Consider the following 26,863-nt stretch of genomic DNA (forward strand, 5'->3'; position numbering starts at 1 on the left):
AGGGAAAAAATAGTGTAGAATCTGGCAGATCACTAATTTGAGCAGGTGATCAAAGTTAATCTCATCAATGGTAAAACAGATTGACTTAGTATAGCCCCAGATGTGGTCAGCATGATTTTTTGGTGTTCCTAATGAGACACATAGCCTGAGTGGTAAGAATGCACAGGCTAAGTGATGAGGAAACATCAGATGGACTCAGGTTGAGGGATGAAATGCTTTTACTTCTTAGACCATAAAGGACAGCAAAAACAGGTCAAGACTGGAACTACTCCCGACTGAAGGAAATAACAAAATGTGACAACCAAATGCAACATGTGTTCTAGAATGGAATCATGGATCAAGATAAAAAAAAAAAGGCACTGTTTTGATAGCTTGTGCAATTTGAGTGGGGTGTGAGATTGGATGGTATTTTGGTGTCGATGATTTCTTGATTGGAATGTGTGTGTTGGTTACACAGGGAGAGTGTCATTTTAAGAAAATAAACAGTAGAGTATTTAAAGGTGATGGAGTATATACTGTCAGTAAAAGGCACACTGGAATGAGATAAGGTGGGAGCAGATGAGCTAAAAATATTACTAATTAGGAATCTGGTAAGAGAAGACATGGGAGTTCTTCATACTGTCTTTGTAACTTTTCTGTAGGCTTGAAATTATTTCAAAAAAAATGTTTTAGTTAAAATAAATTATTAACCTGAGAACTCTCCTGCAGAAATTACTGACAATGAGTTGACATTCTTAGCATACAAAAAAGTTCTTAGAAATAAACAAGAAAAATAACAAAATTCGCATGTAAAAATGGCAAAGGGTATTTAGAAACTATTCATTAAATCAGACATACCAACAAATTATTAATAATTATATTAAAAACATAAAATTCACTAATATCCAAAGAACAGTAAATTTTAGAAATGATAACCGTTTTTCAGATGCCATATTAGCAAAAAGTATTTTAAATATAATGCTCAGTGCTTCAAAGCATGTAGCTTAAGTCATTTGCAAAGCAAATTTTTTCCTCAAAACATATATCTTACTTCGCTTTTAGTGCTGTTTAGGGTACTTTTACTAGATGAATTAAATGGATTTAAGCTAAAATGTTCAGTGATTCATGTATTCTGTGGTACACTCAACATCCTCAATAATAATCAAACATAATTTTTACACCACCTAGTGTTGTAAATAACCAAAGGTTAAAGTATAAAGGAAAGGTGATAGCATGTCAATTATCTCCTTCTTTCAAAATGCTCAATGGATCAAATCACTAAAAAGAAGGGGAAAATTATGAATGACTTGTATTCAACTGTTATGAAATACATCAATACATGGTTTCAACCACAAAAAAATATGATTCTTTGCCAAGATCAATAGAATTCAAGTGTGTACAACAGCGGGGGAAATAAGGTTTCTTAAGTAATGGAGATAAAAAACTCCATGTCAAAAAAGGACAACAAAATAATATTTTGAACAGGTCTTTTTTAAGGTACAAGCTTCACCACAGCTACAGAAATAACAAAGTGAGTTACAAATAAGCTGAATCCTATTTCCTGTCACTTGACAATAAACTGCAGAAAGATATAACTTTTAAATGAATCTTTGAAAAATGATAAAGGATTGATCAAAGGCCTAAAGAGCATTTGGGAAGTTTCATAATGACATCAGAAGACTAAAAGGAAAAGTTTTAATGAGAAAAATTGTAATATATATTACACCAATCCCTCAACATTCATCTTGGAAAAGATCATTGAAATGTCAGTGCATATCTATGTATGTCAGATTAAGAAAAGATAATTAAATGAACTTTGACGGCACCTTGAAAATCTTCTCACTATAACATGAGTTGTAACCAAAGCACCCAACTTTCCTCCTGAGACAAAAGGGAAAGCCATTAAACACCATGGAAGGTGTGAGTTTTAATACAAAGCAGATTCCATTTTTCTGGAAATATAGTTATCTCTGTTTTTTTTACAAATTAGAAAATATAATGGAAAAAATAAAGATCCCACCTGAGTAACAGCACAGCCTAGAAGGTTCCCAGGAATAAGTCTAACAAAATATGTGTATGCCATTTATGGTGACAATTATAAAGAACACAAAAGAAGACATGAAAGAAAACAAAGAGCTAAGTCACTCCACTAGAATTAAAAAAATAAATATCAGAAAAATGCTAACACATTAATCTATAAATGTGATATAATTCCAATACAAATCCCAATGGAATTTTTTTTCATAAAACTTACTTATCAAACTGATTCTAGAGTTTACGCTAAAGAAAGAAGTCTTAAACACAGCAAAAAATTCTGAACAAGAAGAACAGAGATGTGAACTATGAGATAGAAAATCTCATAAAACTACAGCAATCAGAGTAGTGTGGTCTTGCTGCAGGAGTCAGTCATAAGCACATCAGAATAAAAGGCTAGGAATTGATAAGGATCTGATTCTTCGTTTGACATGACAAATACTTGAGAAAAAAATGGGCTACTGGGTATCTGGCATTGGTACCACCCAGCTTCACCTTTTTGATATTACACTAGATAAGTATACCTACATTTAAGTTTAAGACATCCATTCTTTGCTCTTATTAGGCTGGACAAAGATCATTTGTTAAATACAGCGTGGCAGATGAAGATGCAAAGTTAAATATAGATGTGGTATTGTCCCCTTTCCAGATCACCAATTAAAACATCAATTGTAAACTAATCAACAGTATTTACATTAATGCCTACATATTAGTATTCACTGCAGAGTCAAATATTATGGAGAAAATTTTTCCCATTGGCATGAAGTCATCAACATCCAAAGAAGAACGTCACTAACATCAAGGACAGATGGAGTTTTTTCTTCCTTTCCACAAACTGCCCCAAATCATGCCAACTTGGTTTCTATTTTATATAATAGACCATGAATTTTAATAAAGGAAGTTTTAAACTTTCTTCTTTTCCAGTGATTTTCTAATTGGCTTTCTCTTTTCTTTGGAGGAGAAAACAGCATATTCTTTCTTCCCTATCTCGTTAACATAATCCCACCCTTTAGAGATATAAATTATTGATTTGACTGCATATCAATTAAGAAAATATAGCACATCAAAAATCACCATAAAGATTTTAAGGCAACTCAAAAATAGAGATGATATGGAATTCATATTCTTATTAAATGGACTTCGGTAAAATCAATGAATGTAGAAAAATAAACAATGTAGCTAAATAGGATATTTACAAAAGAAGACAAAAATGGCCAATAAAGTATTGAGAAAATAGTCAAACTCACCAACAAAGTGTTATTTTTCACCTATTAGTAAATTTTTAAAATCCCTGAAGAAAGTAGTACATAGGTACTTTAAACTGCTAAGATTACCATGTATTAAAGCCTTTCCTGAAATATATATTTTATGTACATATATGTATTCATATATTCATGGCATGTAGAAAATTATACACACACCAAGTTGGATAGGCATATCTATATTTATACATTCACCCACTACATTCTGAATATCACCTATGAATATGCCAATATATTAAAATATTACAATTGGGCAGTGACTTTTTTTTGCATATGCACTTCTAAAATGTGTACATTGAAAAGCTACATTTATAATATAAAACAGAGTTTATGCAAGTGTATCACTGGCACAAAAATAAACAGACTGATGAAACAGAAGAGAGAGGCCAGAACGATTTTTAATATAAACATAGGATTCCAACTTATGATAAAGGGAGAAGTTCCAAATGAGGGGAGAATGAAGAGCTAAATAAATGATGTTGAAAAAACAGTTATCTGTTTGGCAAAAAATGTTTAAAGCTCATTTCTTACCTATTTGATAAAAAATTTTAGAGAAATTCAAGCATTAGATGAAAAGGAAACCATAAAAATATATTTTAAAAAAGAAAGACTACCTAATTTCAGAGTAAGAAAAGCCATCTTCAAATAAATGATCTACAAGGAATAAATTAATCAAAATAACAATTAAATAATAAAAACACACATGAATAAGAACAGAACTCTAGAGCCAATGTTTTGGGTGAAAAGCCTGGCTCTACCACTTATTAAGTATGAGAATTTAGTCAAAAAATTTAATCTCAGTGTCTAAGTTATCTGTGAAATGGGAATAGTAGTTGCTATGTCACAGAATTATCGTGAGGATTGAATGGAATAATGCATTAAATGAGAGTAAATGAAATAATTTTAGTTCATGAATATAAAAATACAACAGATAAAGTTAATGGGCAGCTAGCAAAACAAAAAAAATTATGAAAAGTTAAAAAATTATGACACATAGGTAGTCATTAGTCAAGATTATATAAACCACTAAGAAAAGAACAACAGAAAATGATATCTATAAAAAGAATGTATAGGGACAGTAAAATCACTTTTTAAAAGTTCAATCTCACTAGTAATCAAAGAAATGCAAAATACTATTTCCTAACTCAACATGGCAAAGATTTATTTAATGTGATAATGCTCCATTTTAGTCAGGATACAGTGAAACTCCCATTCTCAATCTTGGTTGTTGCACTTTACACTGGAATAAACTTTTCTGAGGATAATTGGGCATTGTGTATTTTTTTAATCTTTTTTTCTAAAATACGGGAAAATACTACTGTATCCAACCACACAACAAATTACATTTCTTGGAATTAATCCTAGACAGATTCTGGGCTAATGACTGAAGAAAATCGTCAGTCATTTCAGGATCTTTTCATGAAAATTCTTTGTGAAACATGTGATTAGATAGTAAGTAAATCGTTTAGTCATAAGCTGATACCTTGAAGGCAATCAAGGAGAGCTTGCTGTTCCCTGAAATTTAAACATGTCAACCTCATCAAAAATGGTGAAAGGGGAAATAATAAGTCACAAGGGCTTATCGAAGAAAAGAAAGAATTAAAATAACATTCTGAAACTTTTTATTCCCAAGAAACAATATTTAGAAAAATAATTTAATCATTAGAAATAACTTGAATGCCAGAAGAAAAAAAGAAAACTTAAAAAATGAGTAGCAAGCTGATTTTTAGTAGCTACATGGGCCAATTCAGCCAAGACACTCATATCCTGTTATCGCTATAAAGAGTAGATAAGGAAGCGCGAGATGGATGTGGCAGAAGGGTCTTGTAATGACTTAAGATAGTTGAGGTCTGATAAGCGGACGTGGTCAAAACAAGAAGGAGCCTACAAATACCCCTGTCCTCTATATCTCCATCTAGAGAGGTGACATGTGTGCAGGGAGTGGATGTGGCCGGTCAGTCCACAGTTGCCGCTGCAGCAGCTGATTGCTTCATTGGCCCTGCAGAAAGAATGGAACACTGACCGGAAAGAGAAAACCTCGCTTCTTACGCATGAAACAGACCTGTGCTCCATGAAATAACCTCTGTATATCCACATGTATACCTCTTTCCACCACTTCACCTATATATAATCATGGTACATATAAGTGATATGAGAAATCTCATTTGCTTGCTGAGTCTTCAGTTGAGTTTCTCTGATGAGCAACCCACCCTGCCTTGTAATGGTATGTGTAGGCCTAACCACATTAAAATACACATTTCAACTTTCCTAATAATAATGGAGGCATGAAAATACACATTAAAGATGCAATTTTGTTAGAGAGAAATAATGACGTAGAAACATACTTGAAGAGAATAAAATATAAGTAAAGTATTTTTAATTATGTAGAATTTGGGTTTCAAATTTTTAATCCCATTATTTTTAATGTTATTTATTAAGTGCAAATAAAAAGTGAAAATGTAGTAACTGTTATGCTAGTCTGTTAATTTTATAATGGAGTTATTTTTAGTTCAGAACCATTAAGCCAAGCAAATAATGCCAGTAAGTTTAATTTTTACTTAGTAATATCAAGAAAGAAATGGCTTAATACATGACAGGCACTCACCAATATGGAGATATATTTTATCAGCCTCCTACATAAATACATTCTTACTCATCTAGAATGTATAATAATTAATACTAAGAGAGTAGGAAAAAAATTACATTTATTTCACCTCAAGTTCATTAATATAGAAGATGATGACAAACTACAAGACAGTTGTGTATATATTTGCAAACTTATTACCACAAACTATTTCCATGTATGCTATTTGCAAAACATTCAAAGTTAGAGGCATAAACATCAGGAAAACTCCTAATTATAATCTCATGAGAACCAATTTATATATTTAAATCTCAAAACTATTTTAAATAAAGAGAAGTATTATAAACCACAGAATATAACACTACATAGATTTGGTGCAGAATATGGGGGACTGCACCAAATCTATATCAAGGGACAACAAATGGATTTTATTTATCCTAAGGAAACTGCAGTTTCATAAAACATGAAAAAAGAGAACAGAGTCCTTTTGGAATTTGGGGAAATTCTCTTGTTTGTTTTTACTTATAAATACAGTTTCACTTTTCAGTGAGCCTTTATTGTTTTCTTATTTCTCTTCTATAATTCTTATCCAAAGAGATAAGTGAATTAATATCTTAGAATTATTTCTCTATTCTTTTTTTCCCTTCAAAACACAATAGCCAGAAAATGGTAATGATGAGAAAACTCCTTTGATCTAAGTGTCTTAGTTTTTGAAGACCTAAAGTACCATACATTATTGTTTTAGATAATAATGATATGGGCTACACGTATACAGAATTGGCAGAAGAGCCACAAACTTTTTTATACTGTGCTCATGTGAAGTTTTGTGGTCCAATTTTTAATACTATCCCCTGTTTGGAAAACACCATTTGAAACCAGCATCTCAGGTTGGAAGGCCAATGGAGAATTTGCTCACAGCCGCCCAGGGCACTGCTGATGAGGTTCCAGGAGCTTCATGATGATGTTGCTTTGTTTGAAGCTGTGTTTCTGTACCAAGATTTGACTTAAGCCCTCTTCTGTGATGTCTGCCTTTCTCACTCCCATGTTGTTTTTAGTTCACTTTGGACACCCAAGAACCCACAGCATGTCCGTTAGACTCATATGTCCAAACCAACAAGATTGTGTGATTAGGTTTCCAGCTTTCACACAGTGGCTTAGATGTTGCAAGATAGCTCATTACAGGTGTTGTTATTCCCTAAGAACTTGACTTACAGTCACTCAGAGGCAGCAGCTGCCAGTTAGTGAAATCCTCATGCCTAGAGCTAATGACATTTCAAGATAGATGAGGCACCCCCATCAATAGAGCAATTTGAACATTCTCCAGATTCTTTGCCCTAGCCTGGTGAAAATTCTCTGATGTCATTTATGATTCTGGATGTACTCAGATAATCTTTCCCTTGATCTTCCACTCACTTCTTCATCCACCAAATATTTATTTAGCATCTCACTTTGTATGACAGCATGACAGGTGAATGGAGTGTGCAAGTTTAATGCACAATCCTCTATAACAAAAAAAAATTTAATAAAATATTGTTGTCAACTACATAAAATTTTGCACAAATACACAAGTACACCTGGGAAAAGGATCACAAAAGCTACATTCCAGAGTGTTATTGTGGTTGTCTCTAGATTCCACAACTATAGACACTGGTGCTGGTAAGTGTTTACAACTGGCTCTTTGTTCTCTAGAGAAATAATTCTAAGACTGTTTAGGGGAGAGAAGAAAAGAATTAGGAAAAAAGTAAAGATTCATTTAAAAAAAAAAGAAGAAGAAGAAGAATATTGAGGAGTTCCCGCTGTGCTACAGTGAGTTAAGAATCCTGCATTGTCTCTGCAGCAGCTTGTGTTGCTGCTGAGGTACAAATTCGATCCCCAGTTCAGTACAGTGGGTTAAGGATCTAGCATTGCCACAGACGTGGTGTAGGTTGCGGCTTTGGCTTGGATTCGACCCCTGCCTCAGGAACTTCCATATGCCATGGGTACAGCCAAAAAGAAAAAAAAGATATTTATGAATAAAAATACATTTTTATAAAAGCTCTGCTCTGTAGCATGTGCTGATTTCCATAGCCTACTTGAAGCTACAACAATGATGCCAGCCAGCACACCAGGTTTCAACTCATCAGCCCGTATAAGCCCACTCCAGAACACCACTGATTGGCTGAAAGACAGTTTCCTCTTTACATTTTTCTTATTTTCAAAATATCTTTAATGATAAAAGTGGTTGCCTCCAGGGATAGAAATTAGGTGGCCAAGGACAGGGGTGGAGACGTTTTTCTTTATACCCTGCTGTGCCTTTTAAAAACTGAACCACAGAACATGTTACCAAATTTTTTAAATTACAATTTAAAATTTTTAAACCTTCAATACACAATTGTTATAATTGTGATTGATTACAGCAAATTATATTTTTAATGTCATATGCAATTAATACAGACATATATCTGTGGAACATTAAAATAACAAGATAAGATGTTACATGTTAGCAAGCCAGGAGGGGTGGCCCAAATTTAAAAAGTGCACGGAGGAGTTCCCCCCGTCATGGCGCAGTGGTTAACGAATCCGACTAGGAACCATGAGGTTGCGGGTTCGATCCCTGCCCTTGCTCAGTGGGTTAAGGATCCGGCGTTGCAGTGAGCTGTGGTGTAGGTTGCAGACGCAGCTCGGATCCCGCGTTGCTGTGGCTCTGGCATAGGCCAGAGGCTACAGCTCCGATTCAACCCCTAGCCTGGGAACCTCCATATGCCGCGGGAGCGGCCCAATAAATAGCAAATAGACAAAAAAAAAAAAAAAAATGCACGGAGAAAGAAATGAACTAAACTGGGAAGGTCAGTAAAAGCTTCATGGAGATGTGAGTGAAGCTCTGAAGAAGATTTGGATGAACAGAGAGAAAGGAGTGACATGCAGATGATGAGCAGACCAGCCACTGGACCTGGCATTTATACCCTACTGAATGATACCACCTATCTCCACCTCTGCCAGTGCCAGAGCTGACCTTCCCCACTGCCTCTGTTTCTCACTGACTTCCCCCTACTTCACTGGTGTGAGAGCAAGCTGTATCTTAGCCAGGTATCTCAAGATAGCTTACTGCCATCAACCCGCAAGGAGATGAGACTGAAGTCAGCGACTGACACGAGGAAGAGGGAAGCCCTTTCACGCATCTCTGGTAATAGCACTAACATTTATTGAGTGTTTGTTCTGTGGCAGGCACTCTGTGATCAAATTCATAGAGCCTAATTCATGGGGGAATAACTCAAGTTCTTGCTTCCTATGAAGAAGGCAAGAACCTGTGGTCAGTGGAGCACTAGGACCTCACTTCTCCCATGCCCAAAAGCAACTAGGAAATGAGCTTCCTTCTGCCTGAAAAGGAAGGAAATGGACCCAAGATGGACCTTACAGAAAGCTGGAGTTGCAATAAAGGATGACAGATCACCTGTTCAGTTTGATGGGCATTTTCCAACATGTATCTGGTTTACAGCAAACCATCTTATGAAATACATAAATGTATTCACTTATCCAGGACCGTATTTTGTAAACTGGTCAACTTAGTAGGTACTTCAGATCATTCTATTAATCAAAACTTGACATTTTTTGTTTGTTTGACTTTTTTAATGATGAATGTGAGAATTAGATTTCCCCTGTTTTAATTTGCATCCAGTAATGGAAAACTTTTTGGTCATTAACAAATAGATTATAAATGAATATTTATTGGCATAGGAAAATGCTCAAAACATTTTGCTAAATTTTAAAAAGTTATAAGATATATTACAGAATACGATTCAATGTTTTAAATAACAATCTATACATTTTAAAGACACTTACAACTGAAAATATCACTAGAAACTATCCCTGGGGGGTAAAAACACAGATTATCTTTGCTTCCTTCTTTATGACTTTCCAAATTTGTAAAATTCACAATAAATATTATATGCAATGTTTAAAATTTGTAGCTTAATTTAAAATTTCATATGCTAGAGGGTTAATCTATCAGACTATGAGAATAGAACCCACACTACTTCCCCAGGAAAATCTTGACTGTGCCCTAGGGAACTGTCTATTTCAGCCACCACAGGCAGATGTAGGCATCTTCTGTTTAGTCATGTCTTTGTTTGACTCCTCAATTTTTATAATAAAACATCAGTTTTTCCTCCAATTCAACTACTGTTGAATCTCAGCACTTAACTCTCACTTAACTATCAACAAAGAATAACTACAATTCGGGTGTTTATCAGAAAAGTTGAATTTGAATTCAGTAACTCAAGAGCTACACTGGGAAAAGCAATTTATGTGGAATATTGCCAGCAGGACATGGAATATTATCAGGCTTTCATATAAGAAGTGCCAGTGGTATTTTGAGCAGTAAAACTTGGCTGCACAGAACTTTTGTGCACACCAGCAAAAGCCTCAAAGGCTATTAACTTCAAACACCTTTACACTTAGATGCATGGTACTGGCATCACTATAGACTTGCTTTCTCCTAAGTGCACTGTGGCCTGATGCCACCAGCTGACACAAGGTCCTCTGAACTTGTTCCTCTAAAGGCACTCACTACATTTTGCCATAAAAGGTCATAGAAGAAATATGCATCTGGTCTCAGAACCAAGAATAGCTCCATTCCCTTAATCATCTAACCACAGTGACAGTTTTTTTCCTTTGCCCAGATCTGCATATTTCACTTTACTTTTATCTCATTGCCCTAAGGATATCTCTATAAGGCACCTGAATTTTTTTGAAAAAACAAAAGCAGAGAATAAATAAGAGTTCAGGAAATGATGAAACTAAAGAAATGGATAAGAGTAAGACTAAGGACAGAAAGATAATTTCAGCAACAATAACAGGAAAAAAAACAACACGAAGCAAAGCATAAGGTCTGTAAGGGTGATGGGAGGTTAGCAGCTTTCACAGTGGACTGGTAAAAATACCAAACTCAAGAATCTGAATTATGCTAAGTGAAATAAGTCAGACAGAGAAAGACGAATACTGAATATGGCTTCGCTTATGTGCAGAGCTTAAAAAACAAAACAAATGAACAAACATAAAATAGAAACAGAGTTCCAGATACAGAGAAACAACAGGTGGGGTTTGGGGGGCAGGGAGAAGTAAGTGAGGGAGATTCAGGTGCAAATTTGAGGTGCAAACTTCCAGTTACAAGATAAATGAGTCTCAGGTATGCAACGTATAGTGTGGAAATATAGTCAATAATTATATAATATCTTTGTATGATGATATCTTAACTAGATGTATTGTGATTATTTTGAAATCTACACAAATATTGCATCACTATGTAGTATAACAAGAACTAACAGTATTGTAGGTCAGTTATACTTCAAAAACAAACAAACTCATAGAAAAAAAGATCAGATTTTTGGTTCCCAGAGGTAGGGATTTGGGGGCGGGGGGGCAGGGAGAATTGGATGAAGGCAGTCAAAAGGTACAAACTAATTATAAGATAAAAAAGTAATACGAACATATTATTATAAATATAATTAACTCTGCTATGTGTTAAACACAAAAGTTGTTAAGACAGTAATCCTAAGCGTTTTTATCACAAGGAAAACTTTTTTTCTATTTCTTTGATTTTGTATCTATATGAGATGATGAATCTTCACTAAAAATATTGTGATAATTACTTCTCGATGTATTTAAGAAAAAGTTTTATGCTGTACACCTTAGACTTAATACAATGCTGTATGTCAATTATATCTCAATAAAACTAGAAGAAAAAAAAGAAAAAGAAAAGGGTTTAGAGCCTGACTCTGTCACTAGTTAGATAAGTGATACTGTAAACACACACACACACACACACACACACACACCAGGCAAAAGGGAAGCCAGTCTGACAATCTCTCCTAGACTGTGAGAGAAGCCATAGCACAGAGGTCCAGGAGACCGGCTCTACAATCACACTACCTGTTTAAACCCCGCCCTTACTCTTGAGAACCTTTAACAACTTAACCTCTCTAAGGCTTGTTTTTCTTATCTGTAAAATGATAATGATAATAATGACCTTGCAATATGATGGGACTATTGTGGACTTTTTTTCTCTAGTATTATCAAGCATTTTATATAGATTAACAGAGATTCTGAAGTTCAGAAGAGGTAAGTAATTTGCAAGAGGTCACAAAGCCAATAATTCTTAGAGCTATGACTGAAATGCATGCAGTCCATCTCCAGATCTGCATTCTTAACCACTTTAGGATATTGATGATAAAATGAACTAACACATGGAAGGCACAGAGTACCGAGCCTGGAAAATGGTAAGGCTTTGATAATTGATGGCTTACTAAGCAAAGGAAAAGTGCCTTACAAATATAAATGATTTTTAATAACATATGAAAATATCCTGTATCTCAAATATGGTATTTTTTCAAGTAAATGTCATCAAATTTGTAGATGATACAAAGGAAAAATGAATAAGTAAAACAAGAAACTAGAGATTTAACAATAAATTTAACAAGTATAACTAGAAAGCATGAGAGCTGAGCACAAAGATTTATGTATAAATATACTTATCATGGCATTATTTATTAGAGTTTAAAACAGAAATGAGTTAAATATCCAAAAGTAAGGAGTTGATCAAAAAAAATATGGCATATCTACATGTACGGAAAAAAATTGAATTAAAATAGACAGAAATTAAAACAGTCTTCTTTGGGTGATACGATTTGCATGAGTTTTCCTGTTTCTTAATTACACTTGTCAATTTTCCAAGTTTTCTACAGTTAACAAATCTACTTTATAGGAACAGTAAGAAAGGATCTATCTGACAGAATATCTTCTTCAAGGATCTACCTGATAAAGGTTGGGTATTTCATTATCTATATCCTTACCATGACTAAGGCGCTAAAAAAAAATCTCAAACTATTTTAATAAGCATCATATGGAAAATGCATAGATTACAAGACGTCTACACTGGTCAAACATTTGTGGAGTTAATATATTCAACTCTAGGGACCAACAAAAACAGGCCATCTGGATGGGATGGTCATGAGAGATGCTATCTGAAGAAAGGTTGGGTGAGTTCCATGTCTCTACAAACGGGAAAAAGTCACAGGGCAGAAAAATCTACTGCCCAAAATACTGGGGAAATTTTCTTAGCAAGGGGAAATAATCAGCAATAAATCAGGCTGCTCTGGGAAGGAACAATATCCTTTGCAGTGTGTGAGTCAGGCTGCCTAAAGCCCAACTTCAGAGGGCAGGGTCACAGTGTTGTAAGCAAGGAGCTCACCTGATATCAATCACCTGAAGATGAGGACCAGAAACACACCAAGGGGAAAAGCCCCAGTGAACCCTTGGACATGGACCTCTCCCTTTAAGCCAATTACCCAGTGAATGTGCGGATGACACCCTCCTCTTAAACACAGGCCAAAACCTGGCGGGAAAGAAACCCAAGGCTGGGGGGAGGGATGGCTGGGAAGTTATGTCCATCCTTTGGGGTTAAAGATGGAATTAAATGGGGCCTTAAATCCCTGAGAGTAATCCAGGCAGAATGTATCAGGAACCCTGTTCTCAACCTGTATTTGCTCTGTTTGCCTTTTAGGGTTTAGTAAAGATTCACAAAGTCCCAGGCTGCCCCATCTCTAATAAGAGAAACCAAGAGGTTTCTGCCCACATCTGAACAGGACCATTAAAACCCGGTATATGTAAAACGCTTTAGTCTTCACAGCAACCTAAGAAGGAGGTACTGGTACTATCCCCATATGACAGATGAGGACACTGAAGCACAGGTAGGTTACACGATTTGCCCAAGGTCCGCAGAAAGTCATGAACTGGGTATTCAAAATATGAACAGGAAGGAAATTCCATTGTCAGAACTTAAAGAACTTTCAGGAAGGAATCATTTTAAGCTGTTTGATATTATTTTGTAGTAATTTATGTATGTGCTCAGTGTCATGAATGAATTTCTTCTTTCCCCTCTCCCCTCCCCCCCACTACTCCCACCAGCTCTCCTGAATATGCTTCTACAAGTGCAAGAGGCTAGGAAATACTCGACAGCATTTTGATTCAACACACATCCAAGGATACAGCTGCAACTGCCCCAGTCTGAGAAGAGCGTTGGAAAAAGAATTTATCTGTGATTAAAATTATAAGACTATTAAACTCTAAACCCAGGACATTCTAATATCCTAAAGACACAGAATACAGTATTTTTGTGGCTAACTGTCCACCAGTTTAGAAGTATGCATGACTTTCCCATTGAGGAAGATACCTCATGAGGAGCTCAGTCATTAACAAATATGTTTTAGAAATGGTGACTTCAGTGCGCTCTGAGCAACATCAAAAGCAGCAGCTCCTTCTCCTTCCAGGCTGATCTCAATTACTTGTGTTGGTGATTCTACATAATGTAGCAAAATTATTCTTGCTATTTTAAACCAATCATGCATATCTTACTTTTGTTGATGTTAATGTGTTAATTTCACCACATAGGAAAAAAAGCAAAGGAAACTCCAGCAGCCACACATACCTGTGATCCAAGTGGTGGATGGAGAGAATCACACCAGAATTTAAGTGGGTCTGTTTCAGGGTCACCAAAACAGTAAATTCATGTTTATTTCTCAGCTTCTGAAAAAACTGTTCAGCTGTAGCAGTGGATGCTTTTATACTTCTGGGAGTATCTTTAAAAAAAGAAAAAGAAAACAGGTGCATACATTAAACACACATTAAATAGACTAGAATTTGGTTTTATAAAGCATCCTTGATAGGCAACATCTTTAAGAAAACATTTTCAAGTAATTGCTGATAAATACCATTCCAGACTTTTCTGATAGATTATTTCAAGAAGACTTTTTGCTACCTCGGACATGGGGCAGTAAATCACATGAACTACTGAGCTTGTGTTTCAGGGACCTTTTTTTTTTTTTTTTTTTTCAAAAAATGTCTTTGAGGCAAAGAATCAAAGAATCCTGTTTGAAGAAGTAAGTTCCCAAGTTTTCTCCTCATATGCTTCCCACATCCTGGGTACCACAGCCACGTCAGTGTCCACACTGAACCAAAAGATGTCCTTCTGAGAAAAGGACCTAAAAGACTGTGATAGAGCCATTTAGCTTTTCTGACACCTTGTGACAGAAAACTGGATTTAAATCAATGTGCCACCTTCCACGTTGATATCTGTAGCCAGAAGGCTTGCTATAAATAGATTTTTTAAAAGATCATTGAAATTAGTCACTCCCAGCCTTCTGTGCAGTGGATGAAACATTAAAATCAAATATCCTACCATATTTTTGAAAGAAATACATGGAACTTAATTTCCACGTCCCTCTCTTAGAGAAGGCATAGACAAGAGAGGTTGCAGTGGGAGAGCAGAGATTTTTACCCTACAGTTCCCTCTGGTTGAGTCTTGTACTCAGTCTCAGGACCCAGAGGATACAGGAGAAAGAGCCAAGGACAGAAATGGATTTAGTGGGCAAGAAAAAAATCTATCATTCAAGCCATCTGCTAAGGGAGCATAAGGCTCTCCTATTCACAGTGTGTGCAGAGGGTTGATGGGAGCCAGAAACACAGTTTCTGTTGTTATCAAAGCCTTCTCCTCTTTTCTGTGCTTTAGACTATGTAGGACTGTTCTCCCTAAATGCCAGTAGTTTCCCCAGTAAGAACGCCTTACCTAGCCTACGTAGTCCTTACATTCTCTTCCGTTAGAGGTTACTAAAAGATACTGTGCTATAGAGTAGGTCCTTACTGGTTCTATGCTTTATATATAGTAGTCGTATGTTTTAATTCTAATCTCATTTATCCCTCCCCGCCTTTCCCCTTTGGTAAATATGAATTTGTTTTTTAGTGCTGATTTTTAACCCACTCCAAACTGTATACAAGTAAAGCATTCACAAACTTCATGACTTCATTTTAATTTGATAGAGGTAAATTAAAACTGAATTATAAAGATGTATTATGCTCCCCAATCTATATATGTAATGTGATCCTTATCAAATTACACATGACATTTTTCACAGAACTAGAATAAATATTCCAAAAATTTATATGGAATTACAAAAGACCAGAATTGCCAAAGCAACCCTGAGAAACAAAAAGCAAGCAGGAGGCATAACTCTCCCAGACTTCAGGCAATATTACAAAGCTACAGTAATCAAGACAATGTGGTACTGGTACAAAAACAGACATATGGACCAATGGAGCAGAACAGAGAACCCAGAAGTAAGCCCAGACACCTATGGTCAATTCATCTTCAATGAAGGAGGCAAGAATACAAAATGGGGAAAAGACAGTCTCTTCAGCAAGTGGTGCTGGGAAAACTGGACAGCCACACGTAAATCATGAAACTAGAACACATCCTCACACCATGCACAAAAATAAACTCAAAATGGCTAAAGACTTAAACATAAGACAAGACACCATAAAACTCATAAAGAACATAGGCAAAACATTCTCTGACCTAACCATACAAATGTTTTCTTAGGTCAATCTCCCAAGGCAATTGAAATAAAAACAAAAATAAATTAATGGGACAAAATTAAACTGACAAGCTTTTGCACAGCAAAGGAAACCATTGTTTAAAAAAAAAAAATGAAAAGACAACCTACAGAAGGATAGAACACAGTTGCAAAGGATGCAACCGACAAGGGCTTAATCATCAAAATATACAAACAACTCATAAAACTCAAAAGCAAAAAAAAACAAACAATCCAAATGAAAAATGGGCAGAAGACCTAAACAGACATTTCTCCAAAGAAGACATACAGATGGCCAGTAAACACATGAAAAAGCTCAACATCACTAATTATTAGAGAAATGCAAATCAAAACTACCATGAGGTACCACCACATACCAGTCAGAATGGCCATCATTAATAAGATTACAGGAATTCCCATTGTGGCTCAGTGGAAACAAACCTAACTAGTATCCATGAGGATGTGAGTTCAATCCCTGGCCTCACTCAGAGGGTTAAGGATCTGGCATTACCATGAGCTGTGGTGTAGGTCGCAGACTTGGCTCAGGTCTTGCATTGCCGTGCTGTGGTATGGGTCAACAGCTGCAGCTCCTCTTTGACCCCTGGCCCAGAAACTTTCATATGCCAAAAGTGCATCCCTAAAAATAAAAATCAAAAAAAACCAATCAGACTACAAATAACAAATGCTGGAGAGGGTATGGAGAAGAGAGAACCCTCTTCCACTGTTGGTGGGAATGTAAATTGGTACAACCACTATAGAATACAGCATAGAGGTGCCTTGAAAAACTAAATATAGAACTATCATATGATCCAGAAATCACTCCTTGGCATGTAGCCAGACAGAACTTTCATTCAAAAAGGTACATGCACCCCTGTGTTCATTGCAACACTATTTACAAGAGCCAAGACATGGAAACAACCTAAATGTCCGCCAGCAGAGGAATGGATTAAGAAGATGTGGTACATATACACAATGGAATACTACTCAGCCACAAAAAGAACAAAATAATGCTATTTCCAGCAACATGGATGCAGCTAGAGATTTCCATACTAAGTGAAGTAAGTCAGAACGAGAAAGACAGGTATCATGTGGAATCTAAATTATGGAATGGATGAACGTATCAATAGAGCAGAAACAGACTCAGAGACATGGACAGCAGACTTGTGGTTGCCGGGGCGGGGGGGCGGTGAGATGGACTGGGAGTTTGGGGTTAATAGATGCAAACTATAACATTTAGAATGGCTAAGCAATGAGGTCCTGCTGTATAGCACGGGGAACTATAATTCAATCGTGACAGAACATGATTGAAGATAATATGAGAAAAAGAGTGTACCTAAATGTATGACTGAGTCGCTTTGCTGTACAGCAGAAACTAACAGAAAAATGTAAATCAACTATAATTTAAAAAATTTTTTTCAAGATTTATTATACTCCCTCCTCCACCTTTTTAGGCAGGTAGAACTTGGGCAGCATCCTTTGTCTTGCTGAGCAGGGTGATAGATGTGGACACAAATGAGAGAAAAAGAAGAAGAACTACATTGAATACAGAAAATGATGATCAGAGCTACAGAGATATAGATGGAAGGTGGGGCCCAGGGAGCTTGAGCTCTTATAGTGAAAGAAAAGGGACTGAGAAAGGTATGAGAGACACCTGACAAGGTGGAACTTTAGAGAAGAGACATGTAAAAAAAGGTTTTTAGAAAGTTCTGTCATTTGGTAGGCAAAGAAAACCTTTACTAAATCTCCATATAATTCCCTATCATATTTGGAGTCAGATTTGTGGGAAGAGTTGAGAGGCTTTATTATTTTTGTGGGGTTTTGTTTGTTTCATTTTCAAATGGAATGACATGTGAAGATTGACCGAAAGAAAGAGCAAAAAACAGACTACATTTGAGTATCGTTGGTGAAAACATAAATCACCATGGTTGAAAATACAATGAAGGAATATGTAGTTGGAGAGAAACCATTTAAAAACAAAAAACAAAAAAACTGGTCAACCGCACTTTGGAAAAATTTCTCCATTAGCCCCAGGGAAGGTTAGTTGAAAAAAGAAAAAAAAAAAAAAACGAACATAGGGAAAACTCTTGAGAGACTGGCAAGACAGGTAATCACTGACTTTTTGTTAAATTTCACATTTGTAACATCCCTAAACTACCTTCCCCAAGTCAAAATGATGCTTTTGGCTTTCGCCAGGAATGGTGACACAGAGCTACTTACTGGCTCTTTCACTGTCTGCCAGGCACATTGATGAGAGAAAGGCCAGGTGAACACCAGCATGGATATTTACATTGAGATGCTTAAGGAAGCACTTAAGGAGACCTGCAGAGCAGAACCATCCTGAGTCCCACCAGGGTGCTAAGTGGGGACCCATCCAGCTTAGACTTAAGCCTATGTGCTCACGCAGGGTAACAATTCAGGATGGGATCTCTCACCCTGTCCAACCTCTTGTCCCAGCCCATAACCTTCCTGTTTCTCTCCCTGTATGGGGGTTAGGGTGACTTGGAGGAAGGACGGTCCCTCCAGCACAAAAACGATAAACAGACGCCCCATTCAGATCATGATGTAAAGACAGGAAAAATGGTACTATTTTTATCTCCATCCTGATTACCAAGTTCATTTCTCAGAGGTTTAAACACTGGGGCTTGCATGAACTTCCCACCTGTGTTGCAGTGAGAGGCCATGTAGAAGGCCAGCGGGAGGGAGAGAAGCTGGCCTGACTTACCATGGCCTCAGGACAATCTTCTTCACTGGCACCCCCAGCCCAGGGGCCCAGGACACAGGTAAAGATAAGTTGCCTCGTTAGCACAGAAGGTAGCACATCAGTCTCATAAGTTACCTAAATGTGACAGAGAGAGCTCCTACAGGAAGTATAATACTTCCCAGCTTTCTGTCAAGAGAACACCATCTCCCACCAACCCTTATGACCTCACTTTAATAATATGTAAATTTACTGTTCCCTTTAAAAACATGTTTTCCAAGTATTCATTATGCATAAGTCCAGGAAGGACTTGATGGGAGCCTGGACTCTATGAGTAGCTCAGAAAAATTAGGAGGGGTAGAATTCAAGAAGTTCTTTTAGGAAGCAGAATCTAAAGAATTTGGTCACTGATAAAATACAAGCAAAAGGCAAAAGAATGGGGGAAAAAAAGTGAATCTAATTGAATCCAAGGTTTCCAGCTTGAGACTGAATGCAGAAATGCAGTAGGGAGCACAATGGTATCCAGATGGGATTTCAGTTTTAGAAGTGGTCACTCTGAGGTGTTATGGGCTATGCATGTGGACATGTCCACTAGGAGGCTGGCATTATAGAATGCGATCCAAGAGAAAGGTCAAGGTTGGCAGTCTAGATGTAGAGGCCATCAGAATACAGTATCTGAAGTCCTAGGAGTGCCTGAGTAATCATCGGAAGCATAGGAATGAGAGGAAGATGAAAGGATGGACCATAAAAACACTAAAGCTGTAGCACAGCAGGGACAACACATAAAACTTTATACCTGTACTAATAATGCCGCACATCTGGTACAAATAACATTTGTCCTTCCAAAGCGTATAAATAATATCTTTTTCCCTTTGAATCACCATTCCATTTTATTCTCACAAAGCTTGACAAGGACAGTTATTACTACTTCCTTTATCAGTGAGAAAAGCAGACCGAGGAACAATCCTGTGATTCACCCTGCATGCTAGAGGTGTAGCAGACGCCAATTTCCGGTCCAATAAATCACACTGCCTCCTGAACATGGCATCCTTCCTTATCCATGCTTTACTGCCCCTTACAGAGAGGCAAATTCGAGAGCACCAATACAGAAAAGAATCCAGAAAAAAAGTAATTACATAAGATGACATTTTTAGTTCCTTAAGTGACTAGCTTACTAGTGATATGAAGAAAGGTCACTTTCCCTATTTGCATTTCTGTTTCCCAATTTGTAAAATTAGCACCCCTGCCTTCTATTTTCATCTCAAAGATGATATAATGTTCTGAGAGACTTCTGACTTCCTGTGATTATTTCTCTAAGACCCAATTCTAGTCCTCAATGGAAAATCAAGTCAAAGAAACCACCACATGAGAGTTAATCTTACTATATTTTTATCATTTAGGGTTTAAGAATTCATAATTAAATTTAGGTATGTATTAAGCAATTACTTAACAAGACCTCCTGTTTGGAAGCACACATAAAAAGAAAAATGTGGAGTTCCTGTCGTGGCTCAGTAGTTAACGAATCCGACTAGGAATCATGAGGTTGCGGGTTCGATCCCTGGCCTCGCTCAAGGAGGGGGTTAAGGATCCGGTGTTGCCATGAGCTGTGGTGTAGGTGGAAGACGTGGCTCGGATCCCGCGTTGCTGTGGCGCAGGCCGTCGGCTACAGCTTTGATTAGACCCCTAACCTGGGAACCTCCATATGCCGCGGGAGCGGGCCTAGATAAATGCAAAAAGACAAAAAGACAAAAAAACAAAAAAACAAAAAAAAAATGTGGTGGTTATGAGAACAAGTTCTGAACCCAGCATAATCATGAGGTTCCAGTGCCAGCTATGCAGATGACTAGCCGTGCTTGGCATATAGCAACACCATGTGTTGGCTTTTAGGATTATGACACATATTATTATTACTCGTACAAGCAATGAGGCTATGGAACCCACTAAAACTACCCAGAGCCATATACCCTTCTGGTGATTTTCTGAGCTTACTTTCATTCTATGTATCTTAAACTCAACCACAAAATATCAATTTCCACATACAAAAATTGACATAAAAGTTTCTGGCTATCAAATTATTCTTAAGATAAAAACTTGCCTACCCTCTGTTTCTAGAGAACTGTGAGTGAGCATTCTTTTAAGGACAAAAACCAAAGGAAACTGAATTTCTTCTCAAAGAAGGGATATTGAAGATCATTTGAAACTGCCTCTTCAGAGAAAAACTGGCTGAAAAGGGGGCTTTGAAATGCTACTCCAAAGCCTTACAGGAGGATTTAGCAGCATGCCCATGCTGCATTAGGTCTTTTTAATTGGAAAACTGCTTGCGTTTAAAACAAAACTTGTTTCAACATTTTCCATTTTTATTGTGTGCAGAGCCAAAAAAACCCCGCTAAGAACATAACGAATAGCATTTTAAAGCAGTTATTAATAAATAATGAAACAGCTCAGAAGCAATTACATCCAAATATTCATTTTTAGTTATGGGACTACCAGAATGGAGTGACCGGTTCACATGCAGCTGCAGTAACAATTCCTAGGGATTTAAACAATGTGCTGTGTACCCACCACATACCTGGTTAAGGGCAGAGGAGAGTGAGAGCGAGATGGAGAGAGAGGCTGTTTTCTTTCTAAAATAGACTATAGATTAATGCAAGGCTATCTGTGGTAGCTAATACGGATGTTTACTGAAAAAGACTCAAAATTGGAGCTTCTTTCAGTATTTTTAGCCCATTAGTAGTGAAGGGATATGCCCATCTTTCAACAACAAAGAAATCGGTAAGAATTCTTTTCTTCTTTCACATTTAAACTGCATCACTGCAATTGCCATCATGAATCAAATGAGTCTCTGCCCCCTGATGGTCTCTGTCTTGTCCAGAGAGTGAAGAAAACTAAATTGATTTCCTGCCACATAATCAGACTAATAAAAATACCATGTGCAAATTCAATTATAAAAATAGTTTAATCTCAAGCACAGAATGGTTTGACTCAGAGTGTTCCAAAACTCACCAAGTTACCTTTTTTTTTTTTCCCCCCAGTCTCTAACTATGAAAAGTTCTTGTCCTCTAAATTCAGGTTAGAAATAGATGAAGTTAGAATTACTCTCATTGTTGCCGTCCATCTCTCCCACTCTCCCATCAATATATCCACGCCTTTATGGTGCAAACTTTAACAGCAAAATAGAAACAATTTTAAAAGCTATTAAAATTTGATAACATGATGTATGCAGTTTGCAAAGTCCTTAAACATGAACAACTCATTTAAGCCCCACAGCAACTTTGAATAAATGGGATTATTAGCTCCAGAGTAATAGAAATTAGAGATGAGGAGAGAGAAGACTAGAGAAACTCAGACACTTGCGACTATCCTCACAAGTGGCTCAAAATCAGAGGTGATTTCTATCAACTTACTATATTGGGAACTTGTTGGTTCAAAACTCAGGAGCTTCCTGAGTGAAATCTGAAACTGGGTGCCATACATGAAGGGCAAAGAAAAACCGCAGAAAGAGGTAGACGGCTCCAGATTGGGAGGTGGCAGGTTTAATGAGCAAGGGAACTTACATACCAGGCTTGTTCTAGAAGGTCTGAAGGCAAGTAGATCGCCACAGTGGCCCTCCAGAATCTTCAGAGTTTATATGGAGGGCTTAACTGGGTTCAGTCATATATACCATCCAAATGGTCTCAGCACCACACTGCTCCCTCAAGGCAGTGTCCTTACAAAGAGCTCCCGCTGTGGGAACAGTGGAATGTACATTCCAAGGATGGGACGGGGTGCAGGGCCTGTGATTACCCTGGACTACCTCCTGGGTCAACCGGTGGTCACATCCTCTCACTGACCTTCTCCAAGGCCATCAGCAGAGTTTATATGAATGAGCCTAACAAATGAACCTACCAAGTGGCGGAGCCAGGATCCCAACCCAGGCCAATGTGCTTCCTATTATCACAGGAACACAAGGGTGGCGCACACTCTGGAAAGCAGTCCTTATTCTAAGGTAGCTTTTTAAAAAATACATTCTGAAGATAAATGAATCCATTTTTTTCTTGATCTTGGATCAATTTAGTTTTTTCAAAACTACAAAACTATTCATATCCCATCATCTCTCAGCTAATACTTGAACCTGTTGAGATGCAAAGTGCACTAAAAAAAGCCAAAAGCTTTTTTAAAAGACATTTTTCAAGTAATCTCCTTAAAGAGTTATTAAGACAAATGTATAAGTAATCCACAACTTTTTCATTGGTGAACTATCATCTAATGAGGCCACATCCTCATCCTTTAGACATCAATATGGCCTTTACATTCCTAGGTTCAGGAAGGGCAAGGACATGCTCCTAGGATGTCAACTCGGAAACATCCCTTCATGAAACCCCAAAATAATCTCAAATGTTTCTTTCACATCTACAGCAAATTATGATTTTATTCAGTGCATAATCAACATATATATCATTATGTATTATTTACAGAAATGTTTGCTGGCTTAATGTTATGAATATCTAACCACATAAAAATAAAAAATAAAAAATAAAAAAAATTCAGAAAAAAAAGCACATATATACGTGAATATAACCAGAAATCCGAAACATAAACATTCACTAACTAATCAAACAAACAAACAAACAAAAAAGAACAGGTATGTTCTACTCCTGGATTTAGCAACTATGTTTGCCTTAAAGTGACTCATTTATGACTCATATGTTGAGATTTTCAGTAATAAAGTAGAACAAAATGAAATCAGGATGTAGGGGAGCTACAAGTAATAAAACATCGCTATAGTTTTTTGTTTGTTTGTTTGCCTCACCCAAGGCACATGGTAGTTCCCAGGCTAGGGGTCAAATCAGAGCTACAGTTGCAAGCCTACACTACAGCCATAGCAATGCAGGATCTGAGCTTCATCTGCAACCTACACCACAGCTCACGGCAACACCAGATCCCTGGCCCACTGAGCGAGGCCAGGTATCGAACCTGCATCCCCATGGACACTAGTTGGATTAGTCTCTGCTGAGCTACAGTTGGAACTCCAAACATCTCTATACTTTGATGCTTAAAATTAAAGTATGAAAAGTTTACCCATAACAGACATAATACAAGATATTAAGATTATTCCATTTTGTTTGTTTTGGTTCCATACCAACAAAGCAACTTTCTGAAAACTGACTTCCAAGGTACATTTTCATTCAGACAGAGCAGTAGAGATCAACCAGTATGAGTATTTTGATTTCATTCACGGTTATAATCCTCACTGAAGATTAAAATCAAAATTGGCACTTGATTTATAATCAGATTGATGTTTTTGGTTAGTGTTTATCAGTCCCTCAGAACCTCACTGGTGAAGTTAGCAGCTGTTTTGTTACCAGCAAAATTAGGAAAGTAAACCAGCCGAAACAGCACACCTGTTTATCATCACTTCTCCCAACTGCAATACTGCTCAAGAATAAGATCAAATGGGCAGAAATACTAAGCATATAAGAGGGAATGTGATGATGGATGACAACGATGATGATGATAATGACGACGTCGTTTACAACTTTAATCCATGGGCTACATTCCTCTCTTGATCCTGCCTCATTACCTATAGACAGCAGTCTCAACAACTTCATCTGCTCATATGAAGCAGATTTAAGAATCAGTAATTTGGCAGACCTTTGTTCAAAGCAGTTCAAAATATATCCGATTGAGCCCAAACTGAATGCATACAATATGTTAACTAATATGAGCCAACGTCTTAAATACATAAAGAAAATTAGAGTCATGGACTGTCATAATGTACAGAGTTTCCATTTGCCTTAACTAAAGCCACTGAAAACTTGAATATATGAAATATTTTAATTTCTTTAAAAACAAGAGAAAAACTTGAGTTTTCATTGGTGTTACCCTTAAGAGTAGATGAAAAGGCTCAACTACACCTTCCTATACTGACACAGTTATAATGGACGAGGTAGTGCTTAAACTAATAAATTACTCACCTTAATAGTGAAATATACCTATTCATCAACTAAGTAATCTTTCTCTCTTATACATTATCCCATATATAGGTACCTAGGTATATCTTAAATACATATATAATTACTCTTTGCAAAATGTTCATTTATTAAGAGAGTAACTAGAGATTCAAAAGAAATTTATATAAATTAATTTTAAGTGAATAGTGAATCATATGTTAACTCCTTTATTTTCTTTGAAGTCTGATCAATAGGCATACAGTCCCTGAGAAGATAAGAGAAAAACAAGTCTGTCCACTCAAAAAGCTGGCTATCTTTTTATCCACATATATGCTAGTGTTTGGCTTGGCTTAGTAGATTTATTATGTAAAAAGAAGGAGGAAAACATCCAGGATCCAGGCAAGGCTTTTATTAGATATCTTCGACATTCATTTGTACCTATCAATTGACAGGAATAAAGAATAGGGCTCTATGAGACAGTTTTACATCTCTAAAACATGAAGTGTATAAATTGTGCAACCTCAGACTGCACAAGCAGATGCTAACCGAATCTTTGCTGAATAGCCAAAGAGATAGTGCCTAGTGCCCCATCAATTATGCAGAGCTGAAGTGCTGAAATACACATTTTCATCTTCTACCTAATAGGCCAAATCGACCTGAGACATCAATTTTGGGAGTCTGTGCTGCTTTTTCCTTTCTTTAATTACAATAATTAAATTATTTAAGAATAATAAGACACAAAAATATCAATTATCATGAGGTATCACCATATCAAAATTGTGCTATATTTTTACAATTATCATTTTCACTGCAAGAAAGAGAGCAGCATTATAAAGGACCAGAGGACATGGGACACAGTATCATCAGTTTCTCAGGCCAGAGTCTCAGACACTAGCCCCTTAGCAACCCCTGCCCTTTTTTCCCCAAGCCCCATATCTGCCTCCCCTCCAATTCTGGGCCAGTTATAATAATGATGCTGGAAAATCAGAACTGAGACTCAGAATTAAATCTTACTGTTCAGAGAATCAACAATAAAAAAATTAGCTCTGAGAATCTGTGCAGCCTCTAAAATGAATCATTACCCAGCCCTGCTCTGTTGGCCCCATCTATGAAGTTGAATTGCTACTGCAGTTTCCCAGCCTAGAACTCGAAATTCTGCCCTGCACACCCATCTGCTTGGTTGAGGCTCTGATGCTCAGTCAGGATCTTGCCAATTCTCTCTGCTGATCCTCAGCAATGGATGAATCCTGCTAAAAAGTGTCAGGATGCCAGATCCATCAAATGATGGCTGCCTGACTTTGAACTGTGAGGGCCACTGGATTTGTCCCATTAAGCAGACTGGATACCACCCCCCCAACTCCCACTCATCCTCATATCCTCCTCCACCCCATCTTACTATCCATCCTCTTGGAGTTTTTCCTGCTCCTCTGAGTTTTTCTAAATTAAATTCACTATTTAAGTGCTGATACTATCCCTGAGTAAAGTACAGAAGATTCACTTACTGTCTAAGCTTAACTGGACTTCACCTTCCTAGAAGCTATAATCTCCACCACTGATTCATCCATTCCCAGGAGCCTTAAATATAATGCTACCAAGCTTATGTCTCCACCATTTCAAGACTTGGATCTCTCCTTAAGTAGCCATGCCTGAGCTAAGGATTGCCTCCAGTTTCCCATTCACTTTAATTAATTCAACAAATATACATTGATTGAGTACTTGCTAGGTGCTGGGCCTTAGCAATAAAGATCAGGAATAATTCAATATGATGAACTCTCTACTGTGGCAGAGACTACTCCTTGTCCTCCAGTGGCAATAGTTATTTTCTTTTTAGTAATAAAACTCCCCACTTTCATCTGGGCACACGGCTGTCCAGTTAGAAACTACATTCCAGCCAAAGAGTTCGGGTGACTTAAGTTTGGTAACAAGGACATGAGTAGAAGTGATATGTGCTACAATCCAGATTTTATATTATTGAA

At 37.0% G+C, this 26,863-nt stretch overlaps 1 protein-coding gene across 1 annotated transcript in view; it reads right to left on the reverse strand.

Annotated features, from left to right (window-relative positions):
- The window catches only part of NELL2 (neural EGFL like 2), a 332,233-nt gene that overhangs the window by 265,273 nt on the left and 40,097 nt on the right, over positions 1-26,863 (reverse strand). Inside the window, 1 exon segment of the mRNA XM_021092577.1 lies at positions 14,321-14,471. Within this exon segment, the coding sequence (XP_020948236.1) occupies positions 14,321-14,471 (151 nt within the window).

This window comes from Sus scrofa, chromosome 5, assembly GCF_000003025.6.
Source record: "Sus scrofa isolate TJ Tabasco breed Duroc chromosome 5, Sscrofa11.1, whole genome shotgun sequence".
Taxonomy (NCBI): domain Eukaryota; kingdom Metazoa; phylum Chordata; class Mammalia; order Artiodactyla; family Suidae; genus Sus; species Sus scrofa.